We start from the raw sequence: 12,509 nt of genomic DNA on the forward strand, positions 1-12,509 counted from the left end.
ATAGTTATAGGAGTTGAGAGTAGTCAAAGGTAGCAGAGGAGACACACACACACAAAGCAGAGAAGGGCACAGAGAGAGAAACCAAGATAGACGCTGGGGAAGACTCGTGAGACTCAGATACAGGAAAAAGGAGAAACTTCTCAGAACCAACATTTCCATCTTGGGCCTTTTTATTTTTTTACTTTATTTTACTTTTTGACTGTGCCACACGGCTTGTGGGACCTTAATTGCCCGACCAGGGATTGAACCTGGGGCCCCAGCAGTGAGAGCACTGAGTCCTAACCACTGAACCACCAGGGAATTCCCATTTTGGGCCTTTTTAGAATACAGCTACCCAAAACTTTCAAGGTGGTGGTGCATTTTAGCAAATAGGAGACTTTCCCACGGTGCTAATCTTGAGGGTCAATTGGAGTCACACAGAGAACAGGAGACTGACTGTCTCGTTTCCAGACTCTCTAAGCATTTCCAGGATGAGACCAGGTTTTCTATTTTTTAAAAAACTTTCAACAGCTGGAGGGTGTTCTGCGCCAAGTCTATGTTAGCTGACTCTCCTCTTTTCCCCTGGGTAGATTAACTGCAATGGTTTCACGCTCAGTGACCAGAGAGGCCTGCAGGCAGTGGGTGTGGGCATCTTCCCCAACCTGGGCCTGGTGAACCATGACTGTTGGCCCAACTGCACGGTCATATTTAACAACGGCAAGTGAGTATGTCTTCAACTTGGGTTGGTATGTTGGGGATGGGGAGACCTTACGGTATTGTCTCTACCCTTGATTTAAACCAAAAGTAACCTGTTGAACCTGAGCTAGCATGGATTCCAAATGGACAGAAAATAGAAATTTTATTCTAGAATAATTGTGAATGGGAGAAACATAATGAGGAAGATGGCAAAGAATTCCACATGAGGAATTTTGGAGTCTCTGTATGTTTCTTGAGGTTGCCTAGATATGTTAGATAAACCTCTAACTGCTACATAATTTAGAACTTGAAGCCTGAGATTTTTCTATCTAGAGGTCATTGCAGAACCTCATCAACTGAGAAGGCGCTTGGCAGGAACAGTCAAGTTCCCAGCAGAAATCAGAAGGCACACGCAGGGGTTACCCTAAGAGAAGTAAGAGCACAATTGACGGAAGTGTGGGTAGAGTCGAAGAAATTGACAAAGAATGGTGAAATGTCCAGGGTCTAGTGACAGAATGAAACCATTACCACCTTTTGACCTGGAGGGGCAATGGAGGAAGTACGGTTCTTGCAGCTGGTGAGAGCTGTAGCCATAGGAGGGGGCCCTTTCTCCCTGCCCACCCCCGCCACTCCAACAGCTTGGCTGTACCTGTAGAGAAACCAGCCACTGCTAGAACTGTGGTGTGGCAGAGGGAGAGCCAAGAGACTAAATACCCCAACCTCTTTCTCCTCCCATCTTCTGATCTCCTCCCATGGGCCAAACCCCAACCAGAAGCCAGAGGGCCAAGGAACCTGGGTGATGAAGCCCTCAGAGGTCAGCCCTGCCCCCCTGGAAGGCACAGGTCGGGACAGGAGGGCAGAGAATGGAATTTGGGGTGGGGCGCAAATGGAGAAGAGTCAGCAAACAGGATGAGCCCCTCGTTGTCCATGGCTTAGGCTGGGGGGCTTTGGGGGAATGAGGCCTAAACAATATTTCTTTTGCTCTTAGAGATGAGCTCTTATGACAGGTGCCAGTTGACTCTAAGCCATCAACAATGAGCAGGCTTCCCCCCAAAGATAATGGTTTCTGGTTCTCAGCCAAGACTCAAGCTTAAGTTCCAATAGAGCGAGGGCTCTGATTTCCCTTTTCCTTTCTATTTCTGGAAGCAAGGGCATGCATGACAGTAGCACTTGAGAAAGTCACTCAAGACAGGACAGTTCATTTTGCACCCAGATGATTATCTTTCCCCAGCATTTGTATTTCCCTTTGTAAGCCTCTTGGGGTCACTGGCCTGGACCTCATGGAATCCTCCCCAGAGGAGCTGGTGTCTGGAGTTACCCTGGTTGGCAGAGAAGATCAGATTCACATGTGGGGCTGGTCTTTCTGGACACCACTCCCCTAAGTGGTGGTGACCCAGAGCTCTTCTTGTCACCACATGTAGCAGCCACAAGAACCCGGGGGCCCTTTCTTCAGATCATCACCAGTGCCCGCTCTGGCTTCCACGCATCCACTAATTTCAAGCAGCCACATTGTACCCGAGCTTCTTGGATGTTGTGCAAGAGGGGACTGCAGTCACTGTCTAGCTGCTGCCATAGTGGAAAGAACACTGGACGCGGTGCTAGGAGCCCAATTCTAACCCCAGTAATTTCTGCATACTTCCTGAGTGATGGGTCTCCAGACACAGTTCAAACTGTTCCCAAAATAGACATTCAAAGAGGCCACCCTTATTTGTCCAAGATGCTTGTTAGTGGGACAATAATAGCCTCCCATGTGTTTTCTTAGCACTCGACTTTTATTTTATTCTTTTGGAAAAGAATGCCTGAAGGAAGGTTTATTTCAGTAGAAGAGAAAGCTGAGCCAGGGTTTGAATCATCCAAAGATCGCCTGATGCTGCTTCTTGGTGGCCACACAGCTGGGGACTCTAAGTTGAAGCCCTTATTGGTGTACCACTCAGAAAACCCCAAGACTCTGAAGGGGTACTCCAAGCCCAATTTGCCCACGATTTGGCGCTCAAACAGGACTGGGCAACCTGGAGCATCTTTCATGAATGGTTCCCATACTTTTTGTGCCCTGCCATTGAAAAATACTGTAGCACTCTACTTTTCGATGCGTTGTCTCGTGACGGTCTCATGACCAGGTTACAGATGAGAATACCGAGGCCCAGGGAAGTGAAGCAACTTGTCCAGGGCCGAATCCCTTTGAACCCAGAACTTCTCATTCCAAATCCAGTGCACTTTCCACTATAGCAGGCTGCCTCTTGTCAAGGGAGCCCAGCTAGGAGCGGCTGGGATAGAGATGGTTGTGATGACCAAAGCTTTGATGGCATAACCTGGAGTGCTGTGCGCCCTTGCTAGCCGTACGGGATAAGCCAATGGTAATGATTTCCATTTGGGTGTCTGTTTTGTTTTTCAGTCATGAGGCAGTGAAATCCATGTTTCACACCCAGATGAGGTGGGTCAGTCTTTGGAAACATCCCTGCTGCTCTGACCCATCTCCCTCACTTGCCTGGTTTGCTGGGGCTGCCCCTTCACGAGACCCCTTGGCTGTCTGTCCGTAATGTCCTTCTGCTCCCCAGAATCTTGTCTTTGCTGGATGCTGTGTGTTTAATGCATTTATAGTAATCATTTTGTTCCTCACCCACCCACTACCTGCTGTGCCTATGCTTCCCTCTCTTACTCCTCATTTCTCTCTCTCCTCCAACCTCAAAGCGTGAAGGTCCTTTCCAGTCCACATCATCTTAGCAAAAACCCACACTCTCCCTTTAAACCCTGCTTATCGTGAAATGAGCACTGTTGATATTACTGACCTACTAAAGGACTCTGTGTTTTTGTTTTTTTTATTTTTTGGTACGCGGGCCTCTCACTGTTGTGGCCTCTCCCGTTGTGGAGCACAGGCTCCGGACGCGCAGGCTCAGCGGCCATGGCTCATGGGCCCAGCCGCTCCGCAGCACGTGGGATCTTCCCGGACCGGGGCACGAACCCGTGTCCCCTGCATCGGCAGGCAGACTCTCAACCACTGCGCCACCAGGGAAGCCCAAGGACTCTGTGTTTGTTTATAACCTCCAACTTCTCACTCAGACTGGTTCTGATGTTTTTGATAAGTATTTATTCATAGTGTTCTCTTTATTGCTTCTGGCCAGCTATGAATTAGTGGTTTAGGTTAGAGTTTACTTCGGACTTTTCTTAATGACAGCTCCACAGCCCCAGTGGGCCTTTTTCTCAAGGTGGGCTTGAAAGTACTTGAAATGATCTTCGGATTAACAACAAAATGCTGTGTGGAAGTTTGGGCTTTGGGAGGGCAGGGGTAGGAGTGGTTGGTGCACCTGAGTCTGTGTTGATGTGCGTTGCGAGGGACTTTGGACGATTCACATCATCTCCTGGGTGTTTGGTTCTACATTTGTAGAGCAAAGGTCAAGGTGAGAGCGTGTCTAGGGACCTTCCTAATTCTAAGTCTCTGTGGCCCTGGACTCTGCTCCTGACCTCTCTACAAGAAATACTTAAGTTGCCTACTTGTGGCTCAATTGGCTGAACTGTAGAACTGCAGAGCATTAGAGATGGAAGAGGTCTGGGATCCAAAACAGAATAGTGGTCACTATTCCTCCCCTGATTCCCAGTGCCAGGTTAGGTAAAGTGGGGCATATTGTGCATTTCTTATACCTAAGTGACTTTACATTAATTTGGTTTTGAAAACTCTCTCATATCATTGAAATAATTTGAGATACTCTGAGACCTTGTAAGAATTGGATTAACCTTGGTGCGAAGCAAAGCTACTGGCCAACTCAACTGGTCATTGATTTACTGTTGAACGAGGACATGTCAATATAGTGAGCTGCCTCTGTGAAAGGGCTAGTGGGAGCAGAATTGCTTACTTATCCTGTATTATCACATATATTGGGCAAGGCAGTGTACCCCACTTTGAGAGAAGGTTCTTTAACCTTAAGCGGTCACCTCAGGGGCCTGGACATGCAAGTCACTGCTGTTCCTCGCTTGGCTGTCGCCTCCGAGCACGTGGAAGGGGCTCCCTCTGACTGGGACCTTTCTCTGGTGCTAGAATCTTCTCTTGCCTTTCACGTGGCATCTGAATCAGCCTCTCTGGGAGGTAAAGGAAATGACCATGGACTTCTCTGTAGATGCTTTCCCAGCCCTCTGCATCCTGCCCCTCACTCTCTGGGTGATGGGTTCCCTCTGGGCAGGGAGGCCCCCTGATGTTGTAGGGATACAGGAGCATAGCTTAGGATCCAGCTTGCCGGGCTCACCCCTCTTTCTGTAGTTTCTGGACTCCTGGGTGGAAGATGCATGGCTGAGAGGCCCACAGGCTGGTCTCAGCTAGTCTGGCTTAGCTGGGTGTCAGTTGTGCAGTGGGATTTTGTCTTCAGTACATTCTGTATCTATATTACATGGTGAGGTGTGTAGTGCTGTAAGTAATTGGAGGGTCAGGTCTAGGCTGGAAGGGGGTTACAGTGTCATCTGCTCTCGCTAACCACCTTCAACCCCAAAGCCATGTCCCCCAGTAAACACAAAAGTGAACAATGCAGTGGGCTAATAAAGAGCTAGCCTTTATTTGCCTCAGAGATCTGCAGGCATAAGTCTCCTCACATAAATTAGGTCTGAACCATTGGACCAAAGGTTAAGGTAAGAGGGGGCTTATAATTAGACACAGAACGGGCCAAGCTTCTGGGTAACTGAATGTGCGTGTTTCTGAGAGAAGCAGTCTCCAAACTAACCAGAAATGACTATCAAGGCTTCTCTTGTCTGGAGTTTTTGCCTTATTATTTCTCCATTCCTTTGTTACAGACAATCAGTAGCTAAATGCACTGGGAGACCTGCAGGCGTGGAACCTTTGTATGCTTTTATGATGGAGCCCAGACCTCTACTGGGAGTCTATTTGAGCTGATTCCAGAGCAATTAGCTGAATGGAGCAGATTTGATTGTTATAATGAGTAGAGTAGAACTCTCCAGAAAACTGTCCTTTACACCACATCTCCCCCTTTGGGGGGGAATGGAGTTTTCTCAGTGTTAGTGGAGGTCGTTGTCTTTGAGACTCAACTTCTTGAAACCTTGAAGAGCATACATCCCACCCCGGATCTGATGGACTCTTCTCCTTTACCCTGCTCCAGAATTGAACTCCGGGCCCTGGGCAAGATCTCAGAAGGAGAGGAGCTGACCGTGTCCTATATCGACTTCCTTAACGTCAGCGAAGAACGCAAGAAGCAGCTGAAGAAGCAGTACTACTTTGACTGTACGTGTGAGCACTGCCAGAAAGGGCTGAAGGACGACCTCTTCCTGGGTGTGAAAGACGACCCGAAGGTACAGGCAGCCCCACCACTGGGGTGCTTCTGGGCATCTTCCCCAGGAGCCAGGCGAGGGCAGATTCCACAGCTAACCAAGGCGCCACTGCCCTGGTGGACAGAGCGGGTGGTGGACAGAGCACGCAGATGGGTCCCAGCTAGCGTCCTGGTACCACTGCTTGCCAGGTGTCTGACTTTGGGGAAGTTACTCTGTTTTCTCATTTGTAAGATAGGAATGATGGCACCTGCTACAGGGGTTGTTATGAGGATTAAGCAAGATGATATATGTAAAAGGAGAGGCATAGAGAGTAGACGCTAAAGGAGAGGCATAGAGAGTAGACACTAAAGAGAGGCATAGAGAGTAGACGCTGAAGGAGAGGCATAGAGAGTAGACGCTGAGGGAGAGGCATAGAGAGTAGACACTCAGTAAATTTAAGTTCCTCTTCTTGCCCCTTTGCAGGTTAAGTGATGCTGAGAATTCCATATAGAGAGACCAGATGGGCAAAGAGACTTGTTGTCGGGTTATCACAAAGATATTCCTAGTCCCATGGAAATGGGCAATGGGGAGATGGAGCAATGTTTGGATTGCTTAATATGCTTAATTCCTGAGTAACTGTTGCCTAATTGATGGTGAGACCACTCAGCACTGGAAGTCTTACCAAGGGGGATGTCCCCCAGCGCCCCCTTCACAATAAGCAAGCCTTCGTAGAGGCTCCTGAAGAAGACCTCAAGACCTCAGATAATCAACTATACTTCAATTAAAAAAAAAATAAAAGAGAGCGAGAGACTTAGGAACGAAGGCACCTGGTCCAGGAATGCAAATATGCGAAGAGCATGACCTGCCGGGGGACCTGAGTCCTCGGCTGCATCTCCCTTCACAGACTGCGGTGCTCTGGCCCTGCACCAAATCCCCTGTGGGGAGGGCAGCTTTCCCCCCACCCGTGAGGCCTGCCAGGGAGAGCCTTTGGAATTGCCTACGGTCAGGTCTGAAAAATCACACGTAGGTTTTTAACCGGGAGCCATTCTCCTCGGGGAGGCTAACCCAGCACTTCTATATAATTCACAGTTCACCAGAGCATTTAAGATACAAATATACTTCTGAATTAACGTATGCATCCTAAGTGTGGGCAGGAACTTGTCTCTGGTTAGAGCAAAGGCTACAAGCAAAACTGACTTCTAGGTTCAGATGGTGGGGCCTCTCTCAATGACTTCATTACCCAGTGGTGTCAGTGCTACTGTCCAGATAGCTCTGTTCCCCCACTTGATGCACCTCTCTTTCATTTTCTGGCTATTCGAGGCTTCTTTTGCCACTAACTTATTTTTACTCTCAATATATAATATTTTTTACCCTTTGGCCAAGCAGTTCTAAGAATTTACCCTGCAGATATACTTGCGTATGTGCACAGGAATATATGTGTAAAGAGATAGTACATTATGGCATTATTGGGAACAGCAAAATATTGGAAAAAAGCTAAGTAACCACCAATAGGGAAATATTTAAGTTAAGAAAATAAACTAATGAGTTAGATCTTTGTGTACAGACATGGAATGAGCTCTCTTTCTTTTTTTTTTATTTATTATTTTTAAAAATTGAAGTATAGCTGATTTACAGTGTTGTGTTAGTTGCTGGTGTACAGCAAAGTGACTCAGTTATACATACATATATATATTCTTCTTCATATTCTTTTCAATGATGATTTATTACAGGATTTTGAATATAGTTCCCTGTTCTATACAGTAGGACCTTGTTGTTTATCATTCTACATGTAATAATTTGCATCTGCTAGTCTCAAACTCCCAATACTTCCCTCCCCCATCCCCCTCCCCCTTGGCAACCACAAGTCTCTATGTCTGTGAGTCTGTTTCTGTTTCATAGATAAGTTCATTTGTGTCACATTTTAGATTCCACATATAAGTGGTATCATATGGTATTTGTTTTTCTCTTTCTGACTTACTTTGCTTAGTGTGATAATCTCTAGGTCCATCCATGTAGCTGCAAATCGCATTATTTCATTCTTTTTTATGGCCGAGTAATATTCCATTGTACCACGTCTTCTTTATCCATTCATCTGTCGATGGACATTTAGGTTGTTTCCATGTCTTGGTAATTGTAAATAGTTGAGCTCTATTTCTTAAGGGAAAAGAGTTAAGGGGCTGGACATTGACGTATGAATTCGTTTCCTAGGGCTGCCATAACACAGTACCCCAAACTGGGTGGCTTACAATAGAAATGTATTGTTTCTCAGGTCTGGAGGCTAAAATCTGAAATCAAGGTCTTGGCAGGGCTGGTTCCTTTTGAGGGCTGTGAAAGAAGTGTCTGTTCTAGGCCTCTTTCTTTGGCTTGTAGCTGGCCCTGGGCCTTTTCACATGGTCTTCTCCTCATGTGTCTTTTTCTCTTCACCTGGCATTGTTTTTTTAAGAACACCAGTGCTGTTGGATTAAGGGCCCATCCTACTTGAGTATGACCTCATCTTAACAAATTACATCTGCAATGACCCCATTTCTAAATAAGGTCAGATTCTGAGGTACTGGGGGTTAAGACTGCAACATAGGAATTTAATTTGGGGGGGATGAAATTCAACCCATAACACTGTGTATGCTACCATTTCTGAAAATTAAATTTATTAAATTATTTCAATTAAAAGGGACACATGCCCTGACACAGATTCGCTCACCCCACCTGGGTGTGCAAGCAGAGTCAGTCTCCAAACAGACAGAAGTAGGAGGAGGAATCTGTAACCAGTGGATCAACGATGCCTAGTGTGGAGAAGTTGAGAGTCATCCCTCCCAGGCAGGATACAAAGCAGGAATGTGTTCCTTATAGGAACAACCCCATTTTCACAGAATCAAAGGTTCTGTTTTCCAGGAAATGTGTATTGACACTTATGTGTGGGGCACTGAACACAGTACCACAGGAGCTACAGAAAAGAATAAGCCACTGTGTCCACCCTCACCCTGACCTTCCAGAACCTGCAGGATAATATGTGTCTTATCAGCAAGCCAGCCAGCCTTCCCTCCTGGTGCCTGGCCCTGAGTATTTTTTTCATAACTTGCTTCCACCACTACCTAATTTTTCAAAGAGGCCAGACCCTCTTTTCTCCCTTCAGAAATTAAGTGAAACAACTGTGTAGTCATTTCTCTAAATTTTTCAATATTTACCTGGCAACTCCAATAGTTAAATAGGTGATGTGTGGCTGTTAGCTCCTGTCCCTTCACTTTAGATATGCTCACCAGCTGGTGACTGTATGCCCACGTCTTTCAGTCTGAATTAGCAGAGCTGACATCTCTCTTGATATAAAAACATCGATGATTTCTGCTTGAACCGACCTTGATTCAAAGCGAAAACTGTCTATTATTTTTATATCACATTGGGTTTCTCTGTTAAAATAAAGAAATAACTCAAAATAAAAATGACTCAACCAAAACAAGTAAGCAGAAGAAAAAATTGAGTATAACTTTTTAAAAGCAAGTGCATCTGAAGGCATAATAAAAAGCCATTATATTGTAGTGGAAAGAATACTGGAGAATTAGGAGGCCTGTGTTCTAGTTCTGGCTGTGACCCTGAATGTCTGAGCTTGGGCACGTCTCTTCCTTGTGGGTCTCAGTTTCCTCATCTGTAAAGTGGAGCATTGGACTAACTTATTAACAGTTCCTTCAAGCTTTTCTATCTATGATGTCATCACAGTTGCTTTTCTTTCTTTATTTAAATAATGCTTTATCCCAGCCTGACAAGCTCCTTTCTATACACCAGCCTTTGTGACTCATCTTCAAACCTTAAATTGGCATCAAAATTGTTTCTGACTCCTATGTATATATTATAAATAACTAAATAAATATAATAAAAACACACACATATAGACCTGGATAAAAATAAAAACCAAATCTTTTAAAAATGAGAACATAACACCAATTTCCCCCGATTGTAGCTTTGGACCCTCCTTGTTTAGGCTGTTTGGTTCTCTCTCTCTCTCTCTCTCTCCAGCCTTCAGCTATGGTTTTCACAATAGGAATGTTCCAGTTTCTCAAGATTGGGGAGCTAATGTCCCTCTTTCCTTCCCCTCCTCCTCTTTTGATTCCTCCTCTGGCTTCTACCCCTTCTCCTCCGGTTCCTTTCTCTTCCTCCCTGTTTTCTATTAATTGTGGTGTGCTCCTCGAGAGGGGAGCCTCTCTCTGTGGGCTTCCTTACATCCTATCTGCAGATCAGGTTTTCCTGCCTTTACTCCGAAAAGGGAGCCAAGTGGAACCGCCCATTTCCCTTCTCAGAATAGCTTTATCCCATGTTGCATGTGTCAGTTAACAACCTTTCAGCCAGGTTGTTTTGAGAACATTGGCAGTTGCCTCCTTGTAAAAATTTAATTCCCTTCCAGAGCTTAAAGTAACACTCTTCCTTACAACATCAAACTGAGCAAGGCTTTCATTAACACCTAACAGCTTGGTATTCCCTGAATTTACCCTGCAAGATATTGATTACCCCAGAAGATTCACTAAGAATTTTGAGTTTTAAAGACAACGGAACGTGCAGTGGGTTGGAGACTAGTGTGATTTTATGAGCCAACACTTGGGCAACAAACTATAGGTGAAACTAAAGATGTACGTTTGATGGATGGGTGACACACCTCCGAACCACCAGTCACAGAACTCTACACAACCAGGCAAGATATGGACTCCTCTCACTAATGTGCTTGATTCAGACAGGCTAAGGAAAGCAGACGCACGCTGAAATGACTGGTCTTGGGACCAAGGCATGGTCTGCTAACTAGCAGAATGCTGAGTAGCGCTCGGGCGGGAAGCCAACATTCGGGTCGTCAGGCAGGAAGGCAGCCAGAAGCCAGGAATCTCAGCCAAATCAAAGGTCAAGGTGAAAGTTAAGTCAGGAGTGAGACCGGCCAGAAGAACTTAGAGCATTGATGGATGCATCAGATGCTGGAGTCAGGCTGTGAGACAGACTTCCATACAGAAGGATATGGAAATGAAGGTAGTCAGAATTTTAGGGATGATCAAGAACTCTGCAGAAGCCAAAGTAGGTGAAGTGGGGAGAAGCATAAATATAATCCCACTTCCTTAAGTGATCTCGACCCTGAGGCAAGCTGTCCTGGGTTCGGGTTCTCCTATTACAAGATGGACACTGTGGAACTGGCTCAAGACAGCTGGGAGCCTGAGGGAAGACCCTTGATCTCCACGTATTAGGGGGCTGTATTTTTAAGGGAACAGATGCCCACTCTCCTGTAACTTTTTGGTAGTTTAGTGACGGTGACCTCACAAAATAATGTGAGCAGCAGATATAAACACAGCTGTTGATCCCGATTCTTTGTGGTGAAAAAATTGGACGACCAGAGAACTGATTAAATTGTTCTAGTTTTGTCCAGTGGAAAACTCTAGTTACTAAAAAGGCGATATAGGTATTTTTATATTTATATGCGAAAATATCCACAATCTACTGAGTGAAAAAAAAAGCAGGCAATAGACAGAAATATGTTATTATTCGAGTTAGAAAAAGATTGATGCTATTGACATATACACACTCATGCATGTGTGTACATGCAGGACTGCAATTCAGCCAGAACACACAGTCATACAGACATACTCTTTGTTGATGTGTCTGTGCCTTTGATAGGTCGGTGCCTTTCCTGTACCAGTTGTTACATAGTTTAAATATTTTTCCTCTGTATAGTCATTGGAAAATACTCCTCAACGTGCTGTGTCCATCTTCTTGTGGGTTCTGGGCATTTCTACTGTTTTCTCCGTACTTTTTCATAATGTTTTAATGTTTTACAGTTTGCATATGTTAATTTTACAGTCAGAATAAATAATAAAGGTATTTTTATTTTGGAAAAAAGTTATATTAGATTTGCCCAAGCAAAAAAAAAAAATCTTTTTTTTCAGAAAAAAACTTCTCTTTCTTTAGTATTTTTTTTTTTTTTTTTTTTTGCTGTTGAGTTTTTTGGGTTTTTTTTGCCACGTGGTACGCGGGATCTTAGTTCCCTGACCAGGGATCGAACCTGTGCCCCCTGCAGTGGAAACGAGGAGTCTTAACCACTGAACCGCCAGGGAAGTCCCCCCAGAAAAGAGCTTCTGACATGGATAAACATAGCAAGCAAACTTTTCCTTTGGTCTTTGAGAAATTTGGCACTTTTTCTTCAAAATTATCGTGCCTTCATGGGAACTGGCTTCTTAATTATGGTACCTCAAATATCAAAACCTCATTTTTTTTTTTTTTTTACAAGATCACTAGACTGCTTAGGCAAACATAGGGAGCCTGGTAGGTCTAGATTTCACGGCTGACGAGTTCTCTCATGGATATCCTTTTGGTCTAGACAAGGAAATAGGGACTGGATGCAGAGACACTTGGAAGGGTTGACAGCCCATAGCTACAGGGCCCTCTTTAATGAGCTCCAATGGCAAACTGCAGTATGATATTTTTTGGTCAAGTCCCCGGCCTCTGCCCTCAACCACTGGACCACCAGGGAAGTCCTGAGCTATAGGGACCTTGCGTGGCATTTACAGAACTGAAGCATTCAATGAAGAAGGCATTCATCTTGTACTACAGTGAATGTCAAAGGTGGCAGC

At 45.1% G+C, this 12,509-nt stretch overlaps 1 protein-coding gene across 1 annotated transcript in view; it reads left to right on the top strand.

The window, feature by feature from the left end:
- SMYD1 (SET and MYND domain containing 1) overlaps positions 1-12,509 on the top strand; it is a 42,972-nt gene that overhangs the window by 21,246 nt on the left and 9,217 nt on the right. Inside the window, exons 5-7 of the mRNA XM_082672428.1 lie at positions 570-700; positions 3,068-3,106; positions 5,772-5,961. Coding sequence (XP_082528554.1) covers positions 570-700; positions 3,068-3,106; positions 5,772-5,961 — 360 coding nt within the window. The remainder of the gene's footprint in view (positions 1-569; positions 701-3,067; positions 3,107-5,771; positions 5,962-12,509) is intronic.

Source organism: Grampus griseus (assembly GCF_964374135.1).
Source record: "Grampus griseus genome assembly, chromosome: 15".
NCBI classification, from domain to species: domain Eukaryota; kingdom Metazoa; phylum Chordata; class Mammalia; order Artiodactyla; family Delphinidae; genus Grampus; species Grampus griseus.